The sequence below is a fragment of the Solea senegalensis genome, linkage group LG3, assembly GCF_019176455.1.
Source record: "Solea senegalensis isolate Sse05_10M linkage group LG3, IFAPA_SoseM_1, whole genome shotgun sequence".
Classification (NCBI taxonomy): Eukaryota; Metazoa; Chordata; class Actinopteri; order Pleuronectiformes; family Soleidae; genus Solea; species Solea senegalensis.
The window spans coordinates 4,619,591-4,646,815 of record NC_058023.1 but is presented as its reverse complement, the minus strand read 5'-3'; the positions used below and the strand labels follow the sequence as shown (position 1 = coordinate 4,646,815).

At 40.2% G+C, this 27,225-nt stretch overlaps 1 protein-coding gene across 3 annotated transcripts in view; it reads left to right on the top strand.

The window, feature by feature from the left end:
- The window catches only part of si:ch211-200p22.4 (phosphatidylinositol-binding clathrin assembly protein), a 74,640-nt gene that overhangs the window by 5,250 nt on the left and 42,165 nt on the right, over positions 1–27,225 (top strand). For all 3 annotated transcript variants that reach the window (XM_044020317.1, XM_044020316.1, XM_044020315.1), the window contains exon 2: positions 17,816–17,958. In XM_044020317.1, coding sequence (XP_043876252.1) covers positions 17,816–17,958 — 143 coding nt within the window. The remainder of the gene's footprint in view (positions 1–17,815; positions 17,959–27,225) is intronic.

Genomic DNA, 27,225 nt, shown 5'->3' with positions numbered 1-27,225 from the left:
TCCCAGTTGTTAACCGGCGAACGCTCTCCTATTTATGGACATTAGCGTCATAAAAATCAACCGCGGAGGGTCAAACGATGTTGGATTGTGTCCGTGTCTGCTTGCACACTTGCTCACAGTCATAGCGAAAGATATTGTGTGTTTAATCCATCTTTTTTTTATAAACAGCTAAGTGATTGCCATGGCGCTCACACACACACACACAAGTATTTCCCTGACAATTACATTCCATCTGTGGTGGTAGCCGCCCTGAGGCGATGGAGGGGAATTGATTATCGAGTCCAGTCCCAGTGCAGAGGCTGTGTGTGTGTGTGTGTCTCATGTGCCTTATATGACACACACACATATACACAGAGAACTCAGAAGTACATGCCTGTCATTGGAACGCGAGGCACTGGGCTGTAACAGAAATTACCTGTGCAACTATAATGGGGGGAAAACACCTTATTGATTTTCAGACCAGCTGCTGGGACAAAGATGTGGCGTTGAATCTCTTGGTGCTCCTGGTAATGACGCACTAGAACAGGACATTTCCTTCAACCTTGTGATCGCGATTTGCCGCCCCGACAGAGGCTATGCTGTCACGCTAGGCGTGGGAATCTTAAGGTGCCTCGCGATTCGATTCATAAAACGATTATTGACGCACTTTCAATCTGTCTTTGTCTCGCTGCGTGATCACTCGCCACCTACTCGCTGCTATTTTTAACAACTGTGCATTTGTAAAGAGAGGCGACAGTTTAACTCCTTTCTGTTCTGCATTTATTAAACTAAATGAAATGTGTAAACGGGAAAGTTCCAACTGCCTTGTCAGGAACTACTATCTTGAATCACTATTCACGTATTTTAAGACAAAATGTAAAATTATTCGGGCTTTTACGTGCAATATTTTTTAACAGCTCAACAACATTAGCACCCATGGGACTCTCATTCATTCATTCATTCATTACAATTGTTTGGACCACACGTAACATAATGCACACTTTCAGTGACGTACAATAGACAGACGTCCATGATCACTATCCATGGCCGTGACTTCTGTTTCGGTGAAATGGCGCCGCTGTACCTCGGCTCCATACTTTTTTTGTTATGTGCTCCCCATAAAGTGTCCCGGTGACGGCGAGCTGCACCCCAGGGTTCCGCCTTTTTCGTATCCGTCTATTTTAGATAATTTAAAATTGAAATAATCGGAATCTGGACGTTGGTGAATCAATTAAGAATCAACATTTTTTCCTCCACCCCTCTTCGATACATGTTGCGATGTATTTACGCTACAAAAGCGTTGATGTGGTTTGTTCCTCCAAAACAAAGTGTTTTTAAAAAATACCGCTTCACGTTTCCTAAAACGATGTCTCCGTGTGGACTGAACGCCTCTCTGGCAAAAACTCTGGGACTCCGGGGCGTGTAAATCTCCGCTTATCCATGGAATCAAATACGTTATTTTTTGAAAATAAGCCCATCAGCTGGAGGAGTTACAGTATGGTGGTGGGTAGAGAGAGAGAGAGAGATTTCTCCGCCACTTAACCTTTTGTGTGATATTCACACCTTGGCGTCACATGAGAGGCACTCGGTCGTCATGTGAGAGTCACAGGAGTCACATTAATGGAGGCGTGAATGAAGAGATGAGAGTGGATGATAAGCGATGAAGGAATCCGATCCCTCCCGTTGTTCAGACTCGATGTAATGTGGACGGCCGCTGTCGTGACTCTCTGAAGTCTTATACTGTGGCACTACCGGCTGGATTGTGGTAAAACTCACAACCAGGTTCTTCCTTGGTGTCTGAAATGATGTCAGCGATTTACAGTACTTTCTTCCAGTGTCCACTTATTTTCGAAAACGAGCACAGTAGAAACTGGTTGCCTCTCATTCAGCTGTTTTTATAATCGATCAGTCTGTTGATTTATTGATTCGTTGTCTTGTCTGAAAATGTTGTCCAACCTTGAAATGACGTTCTTAGATCTCTTTTTTGACCAAAAACCAATTCATTCAGTTATGAGCGATTTGTTTGTTATAAGAAGCAAAGAAACTCAGAAAGTGTACACATCAATGAAGCTGAAAACACAATATAAAGAAACTCTAATGATTATTTTTATCATCAATTCATCTGTTGATCGTTTTCTCGATTAATTGAGTGCTTGTCTGATCAGTAAAATGTTGATTAGTTTTCCTCTGGTAGTTTTTCTGTTTCATGCTTGAACAAAGTGTTGCTGTTGATCAAATTGCCCGGTATTTGTCAGGAAAAAGACAAAAACGACGTCTATTTTTACTCTTGTCCAGACCTGGTTGGGTTGTTTCGTTTCACCCCACATGTGAGAATGTCTTCACCATGGCTTTTTGGCTCCGCTGCTCATTCAGACTGTCCAGGCCGCTGTGAAATGAGTGCATTGTCAGGTTGTTGATTTTTTTTTTCCTGGTCGTTCTCAGCCAAAGTTCTGATGGTTTTATCCAACATGTCAGAATGTTTTTTGCTGCTGCTGCTGTTGCTGCAGAAGGTTATTGAGCTCAGGTTTATGTTGTTTTTGTTTTTTTTGCAGCTTCCTTTTTAAATTCACAGCTGTTTCAGATATACGGAAGAGTATTTGGGTCAGATGTTTTGAAAGAAATCAACTAAAATAATAAAACGACATGAATTCTGAGAATAATTTAATCTATGAATACTGACTTTAATCTCAGAATTCTGAATTGTTCTCAGAATTTTGACTTTAATACCAGAATTCTGAATTGTTCTTAGAGTTCCGACTTTTTGACTCTAATCTCAGAGCTCTGACTTTATTCTCAGAATTCTGACTTTAATCTCAGAATTCTGGTTTTCTAACTTTAATGTCAAATACTTTCTTTAATCTCAGAATTCTGAATTTAATCTCAGTTGTGACTTTAATCTCAGTTCTGACTTTTATGTAAAATACTGACTTTAAACTCAGAGTTCTGAATTTATTCTCAGAATTCTGATTTTTAATTCCAATTCATGCTATTAATTTTTACACTTTTTTATTTATACTTATGTGGCCCTAATCCTCTAGCACACAGATAAGATCTTGGTTATGTTTGTTTTTTTTATGTGTTTGTTTGTGTGTGTTGGAATGTACTAAGTGGTATGTGTGAATGGGTGTGTATGCATCTGGTATTTGCAGCTTTATTTCAACAATAATCATGAACATGATTTCAAAGCTTTAATAATGACGTGTGAAGATGCATTTATTTTCTGGTAATTATATTTCCAGTGAATTATTTTTTTTTAGGGTCAGAGGGCACTAAAATTACTCCAACCCTACCGGCTGCACAGGCGGCCAACAAGCAGGGCACCATCTTTGACTTCAGCACACAGTCCAAACCTGAAGTGTTTAGCCAAAATACCTATATTTTCTCTTTCAGTGCATTTAATTTTTTGTATTGTAATGGATTCTGGGGAATCCACACTTACAGAGATTCTGGAGAGTCTGTTTTCAAATACTATCGCAATCACGTCAATCGGTCGATTTTTGAAAACACTGTAAGGCTCAAAACAACATTTCACTTCTGTGACAGTGGGGAAGGGGCACTTTGGTTCCTACAGAAAAGGACAAAGTGTCCACAATTTTGACGAAGTTGTCTCCCTGAGACGCCGTCTTCAAATGTAAATAATTGCACTGCACTGCAGACGTGAAACTGGAATGATGTGGTTTTATACGCACAAACTAGTGACTTGAGAATCATTAGAATCAGTTGATTAAAAATCGTTCAGTACTTCCTGCATGACCGGAGCTGAATTAATATACGACTGAACGGGTAGCAATTTGGCTCACGGATGTCGGATGCCGCGCTCATGACTCTTCCTGTGACGATGCTGGTTGACCTATCGGTGGCTCAGTATAGGCTCAGCTCGGCTTGGAACCTCACCAGAGCACCTACTACTAAAAAACAAAAAAAAACTATCACTAATGGAAAAGCTGGAACTGCGTAGTGGAAAAGCGCCAAAAGTGCACTACCATGGCTCCGCTGCCATCTTTTCCTGCGGGACATTTTGGTCTTGAGCCGCGTCTTAAACTGACAATCTGTTACCAAACATCCAAGAGGGGAAAAAGAGTTAAAGGTGTATAAATGCTTATATATTCTTGTTCGTAGCTCAGAAGAGGACAGTTCCTTACTGATAAACATTAACATTGAAGCCATTTTTGGTTGTAAATGTATGCAGTGTCAGTTCCAAATTCTGTTTTCAGCCTCATAAACTAGTAATGATCGGTATGTCTGGGGAAAAAAAAACAAAGCAATGTAGGTAGACCCTTAATCTGCATTTTGGGTTCTTCCACTTGTCACAGAATTAGCATAAAGGCGACACAAACAAACAAACACGGAGGAGAGTAAATGGGACACTGAGCGAGAGTCGGAGGATTCCTGACCAGCCAAGACAAAATGAGGGGCTGCTCCTGTTGTAGATTGGGTGTAAAATAAATTTTGTACCGTCCTCACAACAAACTCTGAACACCACCCACCCCCCTTTTTTTTTTGCCACCTCTGCAAGAATCATGTCAAAAACGGTGCGGAGACAAAAGTCTAACAGGGTCTTAAAACAAACCCCCGACTCAGACGTTGTTCGAGGCGATTGCCCGCGGCATAACATATGGCCAAAAACAAAAAAAAACCCAGAGATGGAAGGAGATAACAGCTGCTGTTACAACGTACGTACATCTGCGAAGACAATTTGAACATTCGAGAAAAGGTTGGAGCGGCGACTGGATATGAAACGATGCAATTGCACGGGAGAAGAAGCTTCTCCATATCAGGTCCAAAAAAGTGTCGACTATAGAAATTTTACTTTCACAACAATAGATCTTCCCCCCCGTCTTTATTCCTCCCCACAGTTAGTGATTTCTTTGGCGTCCTGTCACGCTGTCTCTCCCCCCTTCCCCACCGTTTCTCCCCGTACCTCTCCTCTCTCGTTAGACGACGCACACACATACACACAAGGAGTGATTAACTGCCATCGACTGGACGCCACGAGGAAAAAGCAGTGCAGGAATTGAAAAAGCTCCATGAGTTGTTTTTGTTTTTTAAAATCATTTAAGGATCCCAGTGTATTTCCTGTTTTGTGTTTGCATTGATTCTGACGCCAGATAACGGCAGCGGCTACAGGGTGGAGCTGCGCGGCGACGGGGGAGGGCGGTGTCTTAAGTGTAATTGTGGCTTGGGTCTAGTGCTATCTTGACAGAGCGGGGGTAAGCCCCTCCCTGGCTGCACGGCAGAGATAGGACCGGTTCAGACGAGCTTGCAGGGTAAAAAAAGACGTCTGGACACGTGTGTGTTCAAGTGGAGCCCGGGAGAATTCATGTGTTCACCGTGAGACTGGAGAGGAAAGCGAGTTATAAATGGGGTTGGGTTTTGAACTCTGTACTCTTCAGGGTGACTGAAATTGGCTGCGGATTCTCTTTAACTCTATAGAATAATTCCAATTCATGATATTATTGTGATTAATATAAAAAAAACCCCCAACATTCTTTAATATTGTAGATTTTAGGTTCTTAAACGTACACATTTGTGGTGAATACCCCCCATCAAATTTCCACAGGATTGGGAGCTTAAGTTTGGCTAATTTTGGAAATATTCTAAATGTTCCATGGGAATTTTTGCAGCCCCTACACTGGTGGAACCGTGTGTCTGTAAACCACCATTTGGTTCATATCTGTAAACATATATGGACCAATGATGGTGAAGAGGAAACAAAATATTTCTAATCTTACAAAGACATGAGCGATGTAAAACGTTAAAAAAAAACACACACGTTAATAACGTTAAAAAAAGAAGACCTATTTTCAACAACACAAATAACATATTTATGACATTTTAAGTTAGGAAAACATGTGAATTATGGTACTAAAAAAGTGAAAAATGACAAAAAGATGATACGGGAACATTAGTCACGTTACCAAAACTGCTGCAATGCCAAGTGAACCCCCAAAGTATCAACAGTAATATAAGTTTTAAAGTAAAAGTATTAAAAAAGTGAGTAGTAAGGTTTGAGGCATGGTGGATCAGTGGTAGGGTGAGTTGTCTTTCAAATGGAAGGCTGTGGGTTCAATTCCTGGCACTGCTCGTCTATAAGTGTCCTTTCAAGACACTTGCATGTGAATGGGTGAAACCTGTAGTGTAAAGCAGCTCATGAAGACTAGAAAAGCTCTATATAAATACAGACCATAATACCAACTCTTCTTCTGATTTTATTTGCTATTCACAAAGATAGAGGAAATGTAGTGTAGTAAAAGTGCACATGAAGTGTATTCTGTGTTGTGCTGGGTGGTTTTGTAACGTCAGTGTGTGCATAAATGTTTGGGAACACTCGGTGCGTCTGTTGCGCACTTGCACTGATGTTGTATTTTTTTATTTTTAGCCGTGTTCCTCTCCGGAGCCTTTGGCTGAGTTCAACTGCTCGTTTTTTTTGTTCCTTTTTGTTCCCGTGCTCTCTCTCTCTCTACCTGTGTGCGTCACTGTCACAATCGTCTTGACAGAAATCGGTAGACGTTCCCCTCGAGACGTGTTCCGCACGGAGACGTGCGCTCAATCCTGTTCACTTGACAAAATTTCCCTCATGAAAACCTCCACCACTGCGCCATCTCTCTTTCTGTGCGACTAAAGAAGAGACAGGGACACAAAACAGAGGAGACACCACTCTTATTTAAAACCTCACGGGTGGAATTAAAGCTCAAGAACCAGAGCTGCTCTATTAATAGATCAAATTTCAGTCTTTTCACCCCCTTTTCTCCCTCTTCTTAATTCTTCTTCTTCTGCCATTCTTCCTGCCATCTTCCCTCACTGCCTGCCGCCGAGCGCCTGCACTCATCTGACTTTTTCTCTGTGAGACACATATGCTGATGCCAAAACTCACTTTTGGCAGATTCTCAACTGTGATCTGCTGCCAAGTTCCCTTTTTTTTTAATTTCCTGTTGTAAAGTTGCTCAGCTTTACTGCTTGGAAACTCCCTTTAATGCATTGTGTTCAATAATGATTATTTTCCATCGTGGATTAGTCTGTCGATTTATTTGATCAATTTAAGTACAATGAATCGAAATTTTTCTCATTTTTTTAAATCACGGGTGGCGCAAAAATCTCCAACAATAAATAGCAACACTTTATGAACTAAGCAAACAAAGAGTAACCACACAAAATCAAAATGTGTTATTGAAGTGTTATTTTCAAAATCTGTTAAATTGATATTTTATTTTCAATGTGTGTATTTTTGATTGTGTGGTTCATTTTTGTTTGCTTCTTAAAAAGTGTTGTTTGAATGTATTGACGCAAATCTATTTCCATATAATTTTGTCCTGCCCTACAGTTTACACATAATATTCAGACTGAAGAAAACATCAGTTTGTTACAGATTTGCAAAAATATCACCAAAAATCATTTAAACTATGTTTAAATCATATCTCATCAATTTCAGTCAAAATAATTGTAATTGCAGCAGATATTTATTCAAAATCGTTCACAAACTAGAAATTTTTACATTTTAGTGGATTCTTCTTAATGATGAAAAAAAAATCTCTTTACAGATACTGAAAAGTCAGAACTTTTATGGTTAATTATTTATAAAAACACTCGAACAGATTTAGATTTTTAATTTGAGTGTACAGACTTTTTCAAATTCACATTTTACTCCTTTACCCACAAATAACGATTATTTTCTGGCTTTACTCAGTGATTCATGGGCCGAAAATGTCAAAACAACTGAGATAAATGTCCTTTTTAAAAGTTTCATTGGCAGGATCAGATTCTTGTATTTCAGTCCAAACGGTTTTTGAGTTTTTTCTGTATATTTGTTTTGATTTTTAGCTTTCTGGGTTCTTTTTAAAGAATATTATCTCTCAGCTTGGTGTGGAATACAGTGAAATAATCTTCTGGAAACTCTGTGGTATTAATAGAACGTTTAACTGCGAATGTAAACAACATGATTAAGAGGTAAATACGTTTATATAAAAGCACACTAACGAGATTAAAATAATACATCACATCTATAATGTATTTAGTAGTAGTTTTTGTGCACAAATTGGTAGAAAATGGCGAATTAAGACACAAATATCTATACATTTAACTTGTAATTTAAACATTTTGTTGTATAACTCTGAAGGAGCCAATGAAACACACACAATTTCATCCATAAACGTGTAAAAGTATTCCGATTCTGACATAAATACATAATGTACTGTACGTGTTTAATGACCCGGGTCTAAGTGAACACACTGCAGAAAAAAAATATGCAGAAACCTGTTCCTCTGCTCCTGACACATTTTTTGTTGTGCTTGTTACCAGACAACGGAGCAATGAGACATGCGCATGAATAAAATACAGATTTGATCGAGGCTAATAAATGCAGTCTGGTTACCAAGGTGAAGCACAGTTCCTGCTGCTGCTGCTGCTGCACTTACACTTTCAATCAAATCAATTTGAATGCTCCAGGAGTCGTACAACACTGGCACAGTAATAGTCAAGTGGATGAAACCCCCCTTAATACAAATGAACCCAACTGACAAAACAAGAGAACATGAAACCATCTCTGCCTGGTGACAGGCTACTTACTTTACGTAGCAAAGGGATTCCTGCAATCCCCGCCAAAAGTAAATATTGCTGCGTTCACACGACCCAAAAAAGAAAATCGTTGCGTTCATCGGGCTAAAACCAGACTTGTAACACACAAGTCACGTCCAAAAATGCTACTAAATATGTCAAATTTGGACAAGCACACGCAGATAATACAGTTGGGAGTGAAATTTGTTGTCGGCTGCAAAGAAAATCTTTGTTCTATGGAGCAAAGAATTAAAGAATATATTCACATTTTGAGAAGCTGAAACGATCAGAAATCTTGTTTTAATCAGGAAAAAAAGCTTCAAACCGTTTATAAAAATAGTTAATTTAATTTAGTTATTGATTAATTGAGTAATTGTTTCAGCGCTACAACAAAGAGACTATATTTATGCTCCGCAAAATTATTTAATTCAATATGTTGATGTTTATAGATGGTAGAAAAACCCGAAAAGGTAATTGTTTTAGTCTGACTAAAACCAGACCAGAGTCACAAATAAAAATGCTACTAAATATGTCAAATTTTGACAAACTTATATTTGTTATCTCGTGTGACGACATCAGCTGCAGAAAAAACCCATATCTGTGCAGTTTTGGACCAACAGAGACTAAATTTATGCCTGGCTAAAGTATATAATTCAATATTTTGATATTAATAGATGGCAGCAAGACACATAATGGTGCTTGACATGAGGGCGAATGGATCATCAACTATTTTGAGTGGTTTTTTTTGAGTTTCCAGCTTCTAAAATGAGAATATTTTCTGGTTGCTTTTGCTCCAGAAATCATTGAAACAGAATCATTTGGTTTGTATAAAACAAAGACATTTGAGAACGTTATTGTTTTATTTATGTTGTATTGAACGTTACATTTTCGGACACATGTAGGGACCAAACAAGTACCCAATTATTAGATAATGAAAATAATGGGCAGTTGCAGTTCCTACAGCAATCTGCAAACCCTAAATATTTTTGCATCACTGAGCGCAGGCGGAAGAAATAGTGAAATAAAAATGAGTAAAATTGTAGTTCAAATTTGAAAGCAGTAGAAACATTTTATCATCACGCATCAGTAAGATTAAACAGCTTTTGTAGTTTCCTTAATAAACTTATGTAATTTGAAAGGCTTACAAAGACTTTATCAGTGTGCCAGTGTTACAGCGCCACATACAGGCCTGGCATTTATACTGCAGTGTTTAGAGTCATTTTGGTGGACTTTTGTGTGTATAAAGTGTTTATGGAAAATCTGTAAGAACCAAAAAGAGAGTGATCCTTTTGGGAAAGTCTAAGTCGAGTCGGTGTCAGTTTTTGTGCAAAAAAATTACAAAAAGACTTCTTAAATGTTTTGATTCATTTACTCCACAAAGAAAAGAAAAAAAGGCAGTCTCACTGTGCCGGTAAAGCTTTAAATTGAAGAGTAAAGCAGCTTTCTGAAATTAAGCAGGCTTACACGTCTTTATCCATTTGTTCAACACCTCTCGCCTCCTCCTATCAGGAAGATTTCAGAGGGTAAGGAAGACAAGAACGCTGCAGTGATTGAGCGGGGGGAATCCTCCTCTTTTGTGGCAAACCAATTCCGCAATCCTTAACAGAGAAACAGATTACTAATACATGCCCGACAAGGTGCTGATACCACAGAGCGTTAATCTTTAACAGATTGGGGTCGCACTCCCCTCTGGTTCCTTCCTTCCCTCGTCTGGCTTTTCATCTCTGTGGCGTCTGTTTGCGTGTTCGTCCCCTTGCAGATTCTCTGTACCCTCGTTAACTTAGCGGCGTTCTTCAAACCTTGATGTTCTCCTTTTCTGTCTCTGGAGCGTTTGGAACTGCGGGGCGGGCAATTTTGTTGGAAAACACTGTCCTACAAATACAACTGGATAACCTGTCCACCTGAGGAAATGTCCTTCAGTGAGACACTGAGCTAACAGCAGTGAGGTTCTGTAGTGAGGTCAATCTGTGGAAAAGAAATTTCCCACGAGAGCAGAAGAGAATTTCACAGTTTTGTGGGTTTTTCAGATTTGGTGAAGGTTGGGAAAATGTGTTTTTTGGGAAAGTTTAAACATGCACTTACACATTTTTGAGTATAACTGTCGAAGAGAGTCTTTGAGACTTGAGAAATTATTTTTGCAATTATTAGTACATTTCTTTGCGGATTGATCTGCAGATTGTCTCGATAACTTTTCCAGACACAAAAGAGTACCGTTTTATCTGAACGTTGATTCAAATCCCTGAAGGAATATTCAGAAATGGTCATAAAGGAGCATTTGAGAAGCTGCAACAAGCAACTGAATCTGTTGAGTAACCATTTCCGCTATAGTTGTGAAGTCGAGTCACTGTTTTTGTCCTTTTTTTTGTTTAAAATTCTTAAATTTAAGGATGAGGAATGAGTTTTATAGCCTTACAACAGTATTTTTCGTCGGATGCCCCCCAAAATAGGATGTTTTAATTCAGTTTCAGATAATTATTAGCCTGTTTTAACACTTATGTTATGTGAACGTGTCCGAGGTTCGTTAGGTTCGATAACCTTCTCCACTTATGCCGTTGTACTTGCTTTATTTATCCAGCGCAAGAGAGCTTAGCGGTTACATTTCCCCCGCTCAATTTCTGCATCAAGTTTTCATAAATCCATTGCGAGTAAGGGCATGGGGAACGTCTTTTATTTTTTTCGAGGATCCACAGAAGTTTCTTATCGTAACTGGCGTTTTGGGAGACCCATAAAAAACGCTTGCGTATACGAGCACTACTCAACTTTGGCTAAAGCGATATCATTGTCATCCTCTTGTATTTTGAACTTTGTGTTGGCTTTATGTACCATCAAATATGTTTATGTGCAATTACATACAATATTTTAAATAAAAGTAATGTAACATTAAGTTTAGCCAGAGTTTATGAGAATAAATTGGCACATTTCACCAGAATATCCAAGGCTATGATGGTGATTTAAATTGTCACTGCGACTGTCACTAACCACTTGTAATTCCTGGGATTCTTCAGCCATTTTTGTCACCACTCTGTTGCTGTATAAGTTGTATAGTTGTATAGTTGGACGTTAGAGTTAATAATTTGTTGTAATAACGTGGGTAATATAACCAGGAAGCAAATGGAGAGAGGAGAGCAAGAAAGGTAAATGACTGGATAGAGAGAGACAAGAGACTGTGTGTGTCTGTTTGTGTGTTTATTACACAGTAGCAGGTGGGTAAAAGAGACGACAGTAGAGAACAGACTGGAGGTAACCAGCTGGGCCAGATGTCATTTGTCTCCACCTTCCCCCTGGTTCATCCTCTGCATGATCTGACCACCTGCTTTCTTTTTCTCTAACATGCACACACATACACACACAAAGAAACACACACAGAGGTAATAACTCAAGTTCAGGTTTGCAGGTGTTTACTGGTACAACTGACTTCATGACCTCACACACGCACACAAAGCAACTGTACAACAGCAGAAAACGGATACATATAACGTGAGGATCTCTTGATCTCTGTGGACAATTCAATGTGTTTCTAGTAACGGTTCGACAAGCCCACGGTTCTTTTCTCTTATAACTACTTTATATTCAGGTCGCCTTGATTTATTTTGATTTTATGGTTGTAGAATTGTCAAAAAAACAAGTGAGTTCTTTCTGCCCCTTTTTCCAAGATAACTTTCACTTTCGATATCGAGCAAAGCTCTTTCTTCTATTTCGTCCGTCTCCTACTGTTTTATCCTCATGTGAGATGTGTTACCACGAGCAGACTTGACTCGGTCTGTGTTTTGTTGACGAGCTTCACTTCGCCGCCGCCCAAGCTAATAGAGCCACACGGCAAATTTAGTAGATGACGGTGCAGCCTTGAACGTTCTCTGCTGACACAACCCACGTTGTTTGGCTTCCGTTTTGTGTCCGTCGACCCTCACGCCGCCGTTTGTTTGTGATCGTTAATTGGGCGGCGTTCATGAACGTGGTGAAAAAGCCCCATACAGTGTCTTGTGTGTTGAAGGTTTTGCACCCCTAAGTTCTAGATACAGGGGCACAATTCAGTAAGGTTTTGTTTTTAAATGAATTCGTAAAGTAATTTTCGTAAAGCCGAGTAAACGGTCACTATTTATATCATGCTGCTCGTTGGGTTAAGTGGTCTTGCCCAAGGACACATCGCCACGTAGACTCGTGAGGTCAAAAAACGAACTCGCAGCCATCCAGTTGACCACTCGCTGATACCACTGATCCACAGTCGCCTACTTGACGGCAAGCGAAGCAAAACTCACAGGAGTCTTTCTATGAGAGTTTGAAAGAGGTAACGTCATGGCAGCTACATTTAAACATCGAACGCTTCACAGTGAGTCACCTATTAGTCTATTTGTGTCTTTTACTTCATAACCAATTACTGATATGTATCAGTTAATTGTTAACGCCTCTAAAGTTGTGTCCCGGTCTCCCACACACGCAGCCTCACATTTTGTCCACGGCGCTGGTTTCTCCGGCTCCTGCACTCGTCCCTTGGTACCAGGAAGTCTGACGGGTCTATTGTGGTTCAATGAAAGGCCACAGAGGTCAACGCACGACCTGTAACAATGGGCCTCACATCAGACGGGAACAGTGAAAGTCCCTGTTGGGGAATGAGGTCATTCATTTACACATTGACACAGCCGTCACTTCCAACTGCTGATGGTAGATTTAAGATGAGTTTCCCCCACAGATACATGTCTCTTTAGCTTTAGGATTCAAAGGCTTTATTGTCATTTTTTTAGTGTTCAGTGTGAAAAAAACGGTGCTGCCAATTTTTTCCTAGTAGTCGCAAATTTTAATTTTTCATTCACATTTTCACATTAAACTAACAAGTGGAATTTTTTTTAAAGCAGAGCCAGCACAAGTTCCAAGTTTGACAGTTGAATCATTTTAGCAGATTAATCGGCAAAAAACAGTTTGACCTTTTACAACCTGTCACTATAGAGGCTTCACAGCCATGGTTGCTCCTGGCTACTAGCACGTCTAGCACAAAATCTTAAGTCTTAAGCTAGCTATGTTCAGGCCAAATTTGCTGTATGTATGTGTGATCTTTGTCCTGATGATCAACAGCAACAACAACAAAAACAGTTTCACAAATGCAAGCCTGACCCAGGGCTACCATACTGTACCAAACGGGAACTGCACCATCATGGAAACTAAAGTTGTGTGTGGAAAATACTGAAAAGTAAAGTCCTTTCTCTAATACAAGTCTACCTCAACTAAATGCCTGTTACCTGCTACAGAACGTGGCCTCTATTTGAGGAAATAGTGTAATAAAGATGTTGGCTGGACTTCAGTGTCTTCGGAGTTGGCCGTCAGCCAGCTCGTCTCGGCGACGAGGCTTCTATGGTCAGAGTCTCGCAGTTAATGATTGTTAGAATGAAACATATGTATTTTCCCATCTGTGGTTGAAGTAATTGCTCAGCTTGTGCTGCAGCTTAGAGATATGAAGCGAGACAGGGAGGCTGGTTGAGCTCTGTGGATTCCAGCAAATTGTCTGGATGAAGAGACACTCATGTCTCTCACATCTCGTTATCTCTTCTATCTTTTACTCCTTTCCTCGATTCTTGATCACTGGTCCTTTTTTTTTTTAATCCCCCTTTATTTTTATCTCTTTCTTGTAGTTCTCAATTGGACTCTTATCCTCCATCATTCTTCACTGGGGCTGCAACGATTCATCGATTATGAATGGACTCACTGAATTCATCTTCAAGTGTTTTTAGAGTAATTTAAAAAACCTTTCGGCTTTTTAAATGTGAATGTTCTCTCCTTTCTTGACGTCATGAAAGCCGAATAAATTTGGTTTGAGGACAAAAAAAGACTTGAAGACATAATTTTAAGAAACAACAATCAACATTTTCTTACATTTTATGGACCAAACAACCATTTTATCCTGCATAATAAACAGATGAACTGATAAAACTGAAAATAGTTGTTAGTTGAAACCTTAATCTTGCTCTGGATAAGCCTACCATGCACACTATCTCAGCAGTTTAAAGCCCCAAAATTAAGATGCTTAATTAAGCTCTGTGAACCCCAATAGTTTTCGGTTTAGTCTGGATAGTTGGGTTTCATACACACAAGCACAGCTTTACACCTGTTGTCCACACTACCCCTGGCGGTTTAGAGCCCCAAAATGGAGAAGTTTGTAAATGCTGTGAGAACTTTCGTAATTTACAAACAAAAACAGTGCCATCGTTTTGAAAACTGTGGGGCTGGGTTTTAGTCTGGACAGTTGGGTTTCGTATAAAAACAAATTTGCCTCCAGATAAACCTGTCGTACACACCATCCTCAGCAGTTTAAACTCCCAAAATGGAAAAGTTTGAAAACTCTGAGAACTCCCATAGTTTGCAAACCAAAATAGAGCCAGTGTTAGAAAACTCTAGGGCTGCGTTTAAGTCTAGACAGCAGCGGTTCATTTAAAAACACATACATTCTGCTTTGGATACACCTGTCGTCCACACTCCCTCCGCAGTTTAGAGCTTCCAAAATGGAGCAGTTTGAAAGCACCGTGAGAACTTTCATAGTTTTCAAATGAAAACGGAGCCATGGTTTGAAAATTCTGCGGCTGCGTTTTAGTCTGGATGGGGGAAAAAATAGAGACTTTTGGAAATGATGATGCTTGTCTGGACGCTAATTTCTAATTTTTTTTTATCTTACAATGAAAACATAGTAGTGTGGACAGAGTCTCCTCAGTCTTGTACCCTCCTGTTTTCTCTCATCAGTGACATCTAACGTTTTCCACTCTGCCTGATTAAGTCTACACATGTAGCCTTTACATTATTACCCCACACACACATACAGTACATACATACACACTCGTGCAGGGAGGGTCCCCGCTGACCTAATCAGCCTTTCTCTTTGCTATCTCTGTGTCCAACCCTCCAGTTCCAATGAAAAAACATGAGCTCTGATGAAAGAAAGGGGGAAGAGAAAGGAAGAAAGAGAGCTCGAGCAAAGGTAGCATCATGAGAAACCAGAACAGTAGCGAGGCAACTGTCGCTCTTAATGCACGTTTCCAGTCCAGTGACGTTAATTGTTCTAATCAGTGTTGATATCATCGCGCCACAATGCAGTGGGAGGGAAACGGAGTTCCAGAGAGAGAAAAAAGGTGAATGTCACTGAAATCAGCTGAATGGATGTATTGTAGAGCTTCGACTAACATTTTATGTCGACATCGATTTTAATCTGCTGATGCTGATCTGTGTAGGAATTAGGGGCAATGAATTGAAATTTCATCAAAATTGCAATATGGCAGAGGAGACATTTTAGATTCAATATTGTTCTGACCTACACACATCATATTCTACTTCAACTTATGTCATCATAATAAAAAAAAGAGATAATAAAAAAAAATGCGAATCATGTTGCAATTGCAATTTCACTCAAAATGATCACAATTATTCAAAATCATTCAGCCCTACTGATGAAATGATGTTCCCGAATGTCTCCTTTCATCTTCAACCCCAAATTAATTATGAATTTTCTGTTTTTTCCAGCACTGTACAGCTGTGGAAAACTACAAACAAGTTAAAAGTGATGTTATTATGCCTAAAACAAACAATTTTTGGGGTTTTAAAAACACAAATACACGTCCAAACAGAGCAGTTTTCATTTAAACTCCAATATCTGATTAGCAAACTATAGCGATATAATTCACTGTTAATGATTTCTTTGTTATACGCAGCAAAGAAACCAAAGTCAGAAAACTCCCTTTTGGTTGTGAAAAAACAGACAAAGGGAATCGTCGTCGCAGTCCTAAACTCTTGATCTACTGTACCCTTTGTATTCCATTACATCACACTCATTTGTATTGACTCCACAAGTAAAGGTGCCATGTAAGAATGAACGAGTGAGAATAATGGACGGCTGAAGTGTGTGTGTCAGCAAGTGCCTGGTGGACTATTATGTGCTTAAGTGAGTGAAGGTGGGCGCGAAGACGAGGCTTTTATTGAATGAGCGCGAGCACCTGCCACATGTTTGGCGCGCTCATGATTTCATGGAGACGGAACCTCTCGATGAGTTCGCTACAGTCCTCCGCTCATCTAAAGAGAGGCTGTTGCCGTAGTTACCAGGTGCGTGAGTCGCTACCACCAACGTGCAACGTCCTGCGGTGAGGAACAAAACAAAGGATTTTTTTGTAAGCAATTTAATATTTCGGCCAAAACATGGAATGTGTGTGAGATACGTTCTCGTACCGTTTCAAGAATTACTGCTTCTTCTTTGAACCTAATATATGATAATAGTCCAGACCTGGTTGTCCATGACAACAGCAGTGCTGTCATTTAGATTTTTCAAACCAAACATGTAGAATCGGTTCATATATTTTCTGAATAAAATCTCTGAAATGTCAATTTTTTTTTTTATGAAATAATTTAAAGTCAGATTTGTTAGATCATGTGCCGGGCCAGATACTGACGCTGACGGGGCCAGTCTTCGGTCCACGTGCCACCAATTGCTGACAACTTGGTGTAGAGGAAGGAGTGAAGAACTCCAGAGACGTGAGGGAAAGAAAGAAAACCCCTCGTTATCTGCGGTGAATGATCAATTTATCAGTGTGTTTGTGTGTGTCTGTAGTGATGCTCGAGGAGCCACGTTAAAGACACTGAATCTTTATGATGAGCCGGAGGACCCGAGTAGAATCCACTGAAATCAATCTCCACTAAAGTGGCGGCAGCAGCGGTGCAGAGGAACCGTGCCGCTATCTGGTCAGATCAGGGCTCGTCCAAAAATAAAGTTCTCATTTCAGTACATTTTCACACGTTTGTTTGAGCATTGATCGGACGTTCCGTAGCGTGGTTCCCGTACGTTAATTAGATAAGGTCACATGTCTGATCGCGAATCGAGAGCGGGACACCCCTGTTGAGAACAAGAATGCATCATTTGTCAAGATGCTATCAGGATATCGGTCGATATTACCATAGTCCAAGTAATATTTTCCTAATACTTTATTTTGAAAGAAATATTTTTTTTTTTTTTAAAGAAAATTTATATCTACACCTGCTGGGAAAATGTCTGAATGCATATCGGTTTATCAGCCCAATTATTCCCAATATCGTCAAAAGCCCATTATCATGCTTCCCCAATATTTTATAGTAACTGGCTGATTAACATCAACATAACCTGGAACCTCGGAAAACAATCCGGTCAAAGTGTGTTTGCCGTGTTTTTTCTCTCCATGAGAAGTTTAAGTTACTGTTGTTATCGAACGTTGTTTCTCTGCTTCTCGTTTATTTTTCCATCTCTTATTCTGTGTTGTTTTTTTTTTTTTTTTTTTGTCTGTGCCAGATCTGATCCACTGCACCAATGAGATGAACGTGAACATTCCCCAGCTGGCAGACACGCTGTTTGAGCGCACGGCCAACTCCAGCTGGGTGGTTGTCTTCAAAGCCCTTATCACCACCCACCACCTCATGATGTACGGCAACGAGGTAGGAGACTCACACACACACACACACACACACACACACACAGAGAGCAGAGGTTTCCATGACCTCATAGGACATTACGTTGACTAACATTAATTTCCTGGAGACTTTCTCGGACCTTAACCATAATTACTAATCCTAACCCTGACCTTACTTTAAAACACGTCTTTACCTTAAAATGTAGTCATTTGCTTTATGTAGACTTGATTTTTGTCCCCATAAGGAAGACAGGTCCTGATTTATCGTGAAATATTTAAGTGGCCATTGTCGCTGAAAGTAGCAGTGATTGGTAAGGTGTAATCTTAAGTCAAGGGTATGTGAGGTTGCTCTGAGTTTTGTAAGTTAGATATACAAGGGACGTTCTTTGTCTTTAAGATAGAGTAGTCACCACTACACCCGGTCTATTCAATGGTGGCCCATGACCAACTTCATAGTGGCCCACCCGCCAGAAATAACTAGAGAAACACTTTTCACTGTCCCTCAAAGATAGGTTTGATAGCAGCGTTAGTTCTTTTGTGTTCTGTTAAAGGCACTTTGAGAAGAGAATTGTGCTAGAACTTTTCTTATTTTCCAAACACACTTGTGTGTGTGTTTTAAATTTGTCCTCACCTGCTGCGTACTGGCTCCAGAAATGTCCAGCCCAGCTCGATTTCTTGGTTTTGAAAATGGTCGCGGCCCGTTCCTTCTCCATAACCTTCATATACCCTCATATACCTTCCATAAACTCCAAGTTCCAACTGCAAATGGCCCCTCCAGGGTTCCACAGTAGAAGAAGAAGGGGCGGGGTCACTAAAGTACAACAGAGTGGAGTGAATAATGGAAAGAGTTGGGTTTTTTTTCCCCGTTGCAGAGGAATTAATTAGCTCAGCGTGAGCCGGAAGCGAGTTCGATGGGGATGGTAGCAATCGAACAATCAAGTAAATTAACTTCATTAAAAGCATTGTAATAATAACGCTGACCCTCTGAGGATTCCACAAGACAAAAATTGGAAATTAAAATTCAAGTAGCCCCCCTGCTGTGTTCGGGAGAATGTTTTTGATTTAATTAATTAATTGCGTGGTGTTTTTTTTTTAAAAACGTAACAAACATTGTACTGTTTTTGCACAAAGACGTCAGATTGATCAAATTACATGTCTGCAGAACATCTCAATTTATATGCAACCGCGCACTGCATGCTTTAAAAGGGAGAAGAGAAATTAATCAAGAGTTTTGGTTTGATTTCTGGGGCTTCATTAAAGGAGTAGTCGAAGTTTTTTGAAGTTGTGGGTTGTAGGGCGTACTGACACTTTTGTGAAAACAGATTGTCAGCAGATTTAAGCCACTTGTCACGGCTTTATCTCACAGTTAAACTGACTTTTCCAACAGGAAACTGAATAATGTAAGCCGCCCACTCTCCCACACCAAAGTCCATAGAGAACTGACCAAAGCGGAAGTCTTGCTTGTTGAAAATAAGGTCCATAAGTTGAGCCTTTTATTAAGTGGCTAAAGTCCTGTACCTCATACAACCACACTTAAAAAACAAACCAAACACCTATACTTACCTCTTTAATTTTCTTCTTCCTGCTTTGTTCTTTGTATAAAACACTGCATACATTTGCACTGTTAATCAATTATTCATCGCCCTTTAAAATGTAAAGGAACACATTGATATTTTTTTATACACACACAGATGGTTATTACTGATTAATTAACGTTGAACTAATAAAAACGCAGTCTCTCGCTTTGTTTTGATGAATTTTCCTTTGCTCGTCACACAAGACTATTACAAGCACACATACATATGCATGAAAACACTAAGTGCGATTATTTTATTGCCCTGTGCACACACACACACACACGCGTGCACTGTAATCAAACACACCCAGAGGTTGACACACCCTGAGGTGCATTCCTCTGCTTTCTCTTTGAAATGGGGAAGCACTGCTTCCTTTTTTTTTTTTCAAAAAAGAAAACGTGGATGAGTTGTATTGTCATTACGTAACACTTCCTCCAGTTGGCTCCGCGTTGGCTTCAATCTAAACTTCCTCAAGAGTCGGGTTTGAGGTGATTTTGAACGACAGCCTCTTAACTCTCTGGCGGGCCTGATTTGCTCTGCCGCTAGAGACAATGTTCAGACGTGGATGATGAGTTTAAGTAGTTGGATGTGGAGACAAAGGGCTTGTTTTAATAATGGGACACTTACATAAACCGAAAGACCTCATGCTCAGTTCAGAGAGACTTTCCAGAAGTCGAAAGTGCTTGAACTTTGAAGAAGAGAAAGAAGGTAAAGTTGATATTTAGGTAAACGTGTTGCCCTGCATTGCTTGACGTATATATTCTTAATATAGTCTTAAATTATAAAGACTGACTTTGACCAAGATCCCAAGGACAATCGCTTGTCCGGATAAAAGTGGGCACCATGGGTGAAGCGGCTCTTCCAAGTTGCCCTCCTGTCGTAAGCGTCGTCAGCACATTCTGTCCTTGAACTTGAGGTCATTTGTCCTGGAAAGTCCTTGAATTTGATGTCAACCAATTGTTTTTTTTTTGGTGAACCGGCGATCATGAGCCAAATCACAACGATAGCAAATCGAGTAGAGTCGAGCTGTGCTGAGGCATGCTGGTACTGTAGTGGAAAATGATGTGATTAACAGACAGATGTTTCTTGCATGTATACATGGAAGATGTTTAAAACACTAAATTGGACTGCTATTGGTATCAATGGATACTTTTTTTTCAGCAGTGAAAAAGCCAGCACACTGCAGCGCTGCACTTGTGCTCTCACCCCACACGTGCTGTGGCTCCAGGTTGTAGCACAGCGACCGTGCGTGTACATTTATACATTTATCACAGGTGTCAGGACGGCGGTGCTGACTGAGGCTCTGTGGCCAGGTGTCCCTGCTCCCTGGTGTTGGTCCCATCCATTACCGTCGGAGCTGAGAGAAACCTGGCCGTAAAATTAGAAACCACAGACCCACAGAATTGGGGTCAATAGACTGTTCGTTCCCTTTCACATCAACACTCTGACTGGTTCCAGCTTTTCTGGCTCACTGAAGGTGGCCTCTTACTGTGTCTTATGGACGCTCTGATTCTAAAGAACGTCTACATCCAGTTAAGTCAGAGCAGCTGCACGGACAGCTTTTTATTTAACGTACACAAACCTGAGTGCGTGACGTAAACTACTGACGCTTTTAAAATGACTATATGCACTTTATGTCGCTTCCTGGTTTTCAATAATCCAGGCTGGGTATTTCCAGTAAGTTGTCAGCCAAAGATACCAAAATGTTCTTCAGTCGAGTGTTTTCTGTCATATTATACTGCTTTTCCACTACACACTTCCAGCACGACTTGGCTCGGCTCTACTTGTCTTTTCTTTGCTTTTCCATTAGTGATAGTACCTGGTACCTAGCCCTTTAAGTCAAGCTGAGCTGATACTAAAATGTGATGCCAGAGAGTGTCGTCACTGGAAGAGTCATGAGCGCGACATCCGACTCTAAAATCAAAGCTAACAATGCCGAACTGTAAGTCAGTTAAAAAGACTTAAAAATCCTGAAAACATGCCCTAATCTCCAACATTTAGCAAAGGAAATGTCTAAAATCTCATTTAACTGAGGGGTCTGCCGTTTTTAGTGACAGCACTGCCGAAAGCACAACCCTTTCCGCACTATTTCAGTGTCAGACAGAGTCTGTGAACAAATCTTTTTAATGAACTGATTCTAATGATTCAGTTACACCGAAAACAAACTGCTTTACAAGTCACTAGTTTGTGTATTTCCCACATAACCGAAGCCATGACGACTCCGCTCGGAAAACTACGCGACTGATACAAACCAAGTACAGTCGTGCCGTGCTGTGCCGCGCCAAGTCGTGCTGGAACTCTATTGTGGAAACGTGCGATAAAACAACTACTAAAAGGCAATCTAAACATTTTCACTAAATATCGGAAATTTTACTTAGCTAGTTCTTGTTCTTGTTTATTGATAGAAATAACAAAAAAAAAACTCCTGTTCAATATGTATTCACTGACTTCTTGCCACATTTATACAACTCTATAGGACTGATATTAGACACGAACAAGCAGCCAGGTTATGTGTAGATTCCACATAACCTGGCTGCATCAGTCCTCTGTGAGCCTGAATGTAAATCAGCGTGCAGAGTGTAACACGTGACACGTATTTAAATTTAGTCTGCTGTTGTGTTCGGTGTAAGTAGGTCTGCAAAATACAGCCACTTTAAATGCGGCCTATTTCATTCTGCCGCTGCTATACTCTCAACCCCGTGCTTCCAATTTTCAGTGTGAGAATTTGCTGTTCAGAGCAAATGGCAGGTGAATTAAGTCTTAATATCTCTGATTTGTGTCACAGCTGTGGCATTTGTTAGAGGGCTTGAGATTGTGATTAGAGTAGAAAGAGATTGTGTGTGTGTTATAGTGGTTGACAGTGTGTATTGATACTCATTCAGTTCCTCACCCCCAGCTTTTTTTCCCCGTCCTGCCAAGATAAAATCCTGGCTCTCACCTCCCCCGACACTCAGAGTCTGATGAGCGATCAAGAGCCAGTCAATAACTTTGATCACGATTTCACTTTTTTGTGCTGCTACAAAGCCACTCAAAGAGTTTGTCGTCTCAGGATCAAAACCGGTGCTGGATCTTTCAGTCTGCAGCTCCTCATTACCTCCGCCACCACAAGAGGCTGTGTTTTCATTGGCTGTAAGAAACCGACTTCCTGTCTACAGCTTGTAACGAATCAATCAAGAATTTCTTGTGATGGATAGGTGGTCACCCAAGTATGTTCCCATTGAATTTTGCTAAGAATCTACCTGCTCATGACATCACAAAATCGGCAAAACTGTAAAAAACAACAACAACAATATCTTGATTGATTAGACATTCAATACCATCGCCAAAACCCTAACTAGACCAAAGAATCTCTCCACTGATCACGTCACAAAAAAATGATCAAACGTTGATGAAATCCCCACTGCGACATTTACAAAACGTTCTTTTGAAAAAAGCACAACGATCCAGTGGAGCCGAGCCGTACTGGAACTATGTCTTGGGATAGCACCAAAAGAATGCATGGAATGGACGTAAGGGACTGTACTGTCCAATTTACTGTACCAAAATGGTACCAAACAGAACCTTTGTGTGGAAACGCACCTTATATTTCATTTAAATGTAAACGTCGCCTCAGGCTGGTGTGTGATTAGCACTTAGTGCGAAGTCCTTGTCTCGCCATTGTCTGGCTTGTTATCATTTGTCAGCATGTTCCTCTGCTTCCAAGTCTTTGAATGAAAGGCCAATATGTACCAAAAACAAACCAGCAGGAAACTCCAAACAATGGCTCCCTCCCTCTCTCTCTCTCTCTCTGCAGTCTCTCCAGGCCTCGGCCTCAGCTCTCCTCCTCCTGTACAGTGGCTACTTATTCTGTTTCTCCGGGGAATGTTTGATGCTCTGACCGTCCAGGACCCAACATGTACAAGGCTACACAAAGATAAAGAAGGAAGTGAGGACCTGAGAGAAAATTAGTCCTGGAGGGGAGGGTTGTATTTGTTCATGGAATTACAGGAATTGGGGTGTAGAGGGAGGACAGAACACAAGACGAGCGTTCAAGTAAGAGGTAGAAACGGGGTCACGTTGGAGTCACTTATTGTAAAATCGATCTTTGAAAGGTTAAAAGCACCACCTCCAATAGATGTTCGACACACTTTTCGCCTCCTCACTTTTCTTCTCCCACCCAGCATTCGTCGCACGTGCCTCCCTCAATTTATCGATTTTTCCCTACTTTACTTTATGTTCTGGGGTATTTTAGTGGTCATTTGTTTTGCGGCACATCTTTTACCGTAGAGCAAGAAAATAAATGGTTGTATTTTATTATTTTACACTGGCGTTTAATTCATGTAATTGAATTCCACATTAAATCACATTGCTGATTTAATACGAAACTGTAGGTCATTTATCAAGTGAATGAATTTGCCCAGCACTGTTGAGCCTCTCAAACCCCTGATACTGACTAAATAAATAAAAAAAAACCAGTGTGGTCCAGGTCTAGTGTGTGAAAATAATTTTTAATATATTAAGACATTAAATCACAACATAAACCTCTAGTTTTTACAGATCTTAGTCAGCAGCCATGTTTGTATCCGAGGGAACTGTGCTCATTTGAGCTAAATGCTAATACTAGCTTGCTATCCTCCTTACAATAATACTAATGCTCACGCATTTGGCCCACAAGCCGCCAGTTTGAGACCCCTGGTTTACTGGTTTACATATGTCAGCCAAGGTTCTGCTCAGCGTTCGTTCTCTATGGTGATTATTTCATGTTTGTTTTACTTTTTAAATTTTAGATTTTTTTAGGTTTCCTTTTTTTACCAAATGTTTTCTAAGGTGAATTTCCTCGAGGAAACCCCCACGTGTGTAGTCATCTGTGGGAGAAAAGTCAAGAAAGAAAATACCGGAAAGGGATTGAAATAGTGAGAGGATGAAAGATGAAAAGAAGATAAGAAAAAGAGAGAGGAGACAGTGTGGGAGTCATTAAGGACATGAGAGGAGACAGGGACAGTCTGGTGAGGACAGCAGTGAAAGTGCTGATGGAAGCAGCACACGCTGCATCCCCTTTTTTTCCCCTGTGTCTGTATGTGTGTGTGTGTGTGTGTGTGTGAGATAGCAAGAGATAAAGGGAGGGAGCGAAGTGCAAGGTTTGTGTGTGTTTTTACGTGTTGTGTACAGTGCGAGTCGCCCGCGCTGCTACACCACTGTCCCAGATAGCAAACGACGGCCCATTTGTCTCCTGTTGATGTCACCAGAGCGCTTGCGTCCTGCACTGTGCTCCCTCGCCGCCTCTGCGGGGGAAGAGCGAGGACGCAGAGATTGACACAAGGATAGCGCGAGAGGGAGGGAGGGAGTGATATCATGAAAGACAGACGTTTGACTCTGGGACGAGAAGGAGCAGAGATGAGGTAAAATGTGGAGGGAAAAAAAATGAAACGGAGAAAGCGGAAAAGTGCTGATTCTAGCACGGTGTCAGAGAGAGTAGGGACAGGGAGAATGTTATGTGTGTGTGTGTGTGTGTGAGGTCACCCTGACTCTAATAGGGGTCACTTGTGATAATCTAACAAGCTTGGATGCACAAAGTCACAACACATGTGCTTCCTATCAGCTGCTGGTGCGGCAAACATTGAGATGATTAGTGTGGACGCTGATATCGCAGTACATGGACTGTGTGTGTGTGTGTGTGTGTAAACCCCCCCCATCCCATCTATAGATTAAAAACAGCAGGGTGACCCACAGTGAGTTGACAAACTCGGCACACTCTTCATCAGGGGCTTTTCAGGAGACTTAAAGGGGCCACGGGCAAAAAAATTAACTACCCCCACACACTAACCCTCTGTGGCAGGGGTCAATTAAGAATGTCCAAATAACAAAGATTGATAGGAATTGGGTTCCCCAACTGAGGCAGTAATTATTTCATTTTTCTAACATTATGTAAATGTACCACGTTTCTGACAGAGATAACAATTAAGTATTGTATATTTTAGATTTTTGGATCCAGAAGAAGTATTTCACCACACTATTTTCTTTTAAAATGTTGTAAGTAATAATCCTGGAAGTTTCTTCAGCCTCTCAGCGACTCGTACTCCGTCTCCCTCTCATCAGCTTTGTTAACGTCGCCGTCTGTGAGAAGTCGTCGTTGTTGTTTTTTTTTTTACTCCACTTGGCCGCCTTAATTAACAGAGCTGTAATTAGCTCTGCTGCTGTTGCCGCCCCCTGGATACAAGTGCAGCCCAAAACCCTACAATTATCCCATTCACAGAGTTTGATCTCCGTTTAAAAGTGATTTAAAGGACGCGACTCCTAACCCGCGTGTTTCCTTTAAAGAATAAATAGTATATTTTACTTGGTATAAAAGGTTTGAGAATCACCGTTTTAGAATTCATCTCAATATTTCTGTTAGGTTGATATCTGGGTATTTTTTTTTGTCTATGTCCCGATATATGAGATAAATGTGGATATAACGCTGCACACAGGTCGTTTTTCGGGACTCGTGAAAGGTTTTCTTCTTTCTCATTGGGAGAGACAATACTCTTTAAATACATTAAAAAAATGTGTGTTAGAAACAATTAAATTGGCTGTAACTATGGTCAAATTGTGCTTTAAGTAATTAGACAGTGTAATTTTTTTGTGTATTTTTAAATCAATATTTATTCTGTATAATACGTGGAAAACCAGCCACCATTTTGGTACGTTTTTTTTTTTTTTACATTGTAAACTTTCCTTAAAGTAAATCATTTTCAGGATATCTACAAAACAGGTTAACATTGTATTTATTATCATTCATTTCGCCTTTTTCCTGGTGAAATGTTTGGCATTCCCTCCTTAATTCTGCGGTGTTGGATTATTTTTTAATGGCGTACTACAATATCCATGAGCCTCGGCCTCGCTGTTGCCATAGAAACAGAGGCAGGATACAGTACAGACGTGGAAGACGTGGGAGGAAAACACTGCGCACAGTAGGTGCCTGGATTAATCCAAAACTGACCCAGAATCGGATGTTCTCTAATCTTAATCTCTAAATGTGCACATAAAGGAAGTTTTATTTTTTTGGATTGACACAGTTAAAGCCCCCATTTTTCTTTTTATTTTCAAACACAGTATAAAGACCTTATTTTTGAATTTAAAAGTAACTTTCTACTTTCACTTACCTTAAGTTCACTTATCTTTTCTATCACTGTTTATGTACTGTACTAAATTAATTCAGTTATCACACATTATGTCACAGATATTAAGTATTTTATTTTCATATTTTGCCAGAATAATGTCTAATTTCTGCCGGAAAAGAAGATCTATGAGGACGGTGACGCGCTGGAAAGAGCGGTAACGCAACGCTGGCTATTTCTGAAGATGAACATGACCTTTTAATATAACTCCCAATGACTTGAAGCAGATCGTTCTTCACGCTTCCCTTATCATTATTTCATAACGCAAAGGACTAAAGGTTAATTATGTAACCTGTAGCTGGGACAGTCTGTCAAACTTAGAACAGAATAGAGATTTTATTGTCCTCGTATAAAATATGAAATAAATGTCCTGTCTTTGGCTACAAATAGCAAACAGTTCTTACTTTGAAATGATTATACATTCTGGGTAGTAACGCATTCAAGTTTTAAATGTCCGTTTATTTATGTAAAATATATAAAAATAAACGCAGGTTATTGTGTAGTGGGGTTTTACTGTTGTTAGGGTTGTGCACTGATGACGTACAAGAGCATCTGGTGTGTAGCTGTGAACCCGGTGAC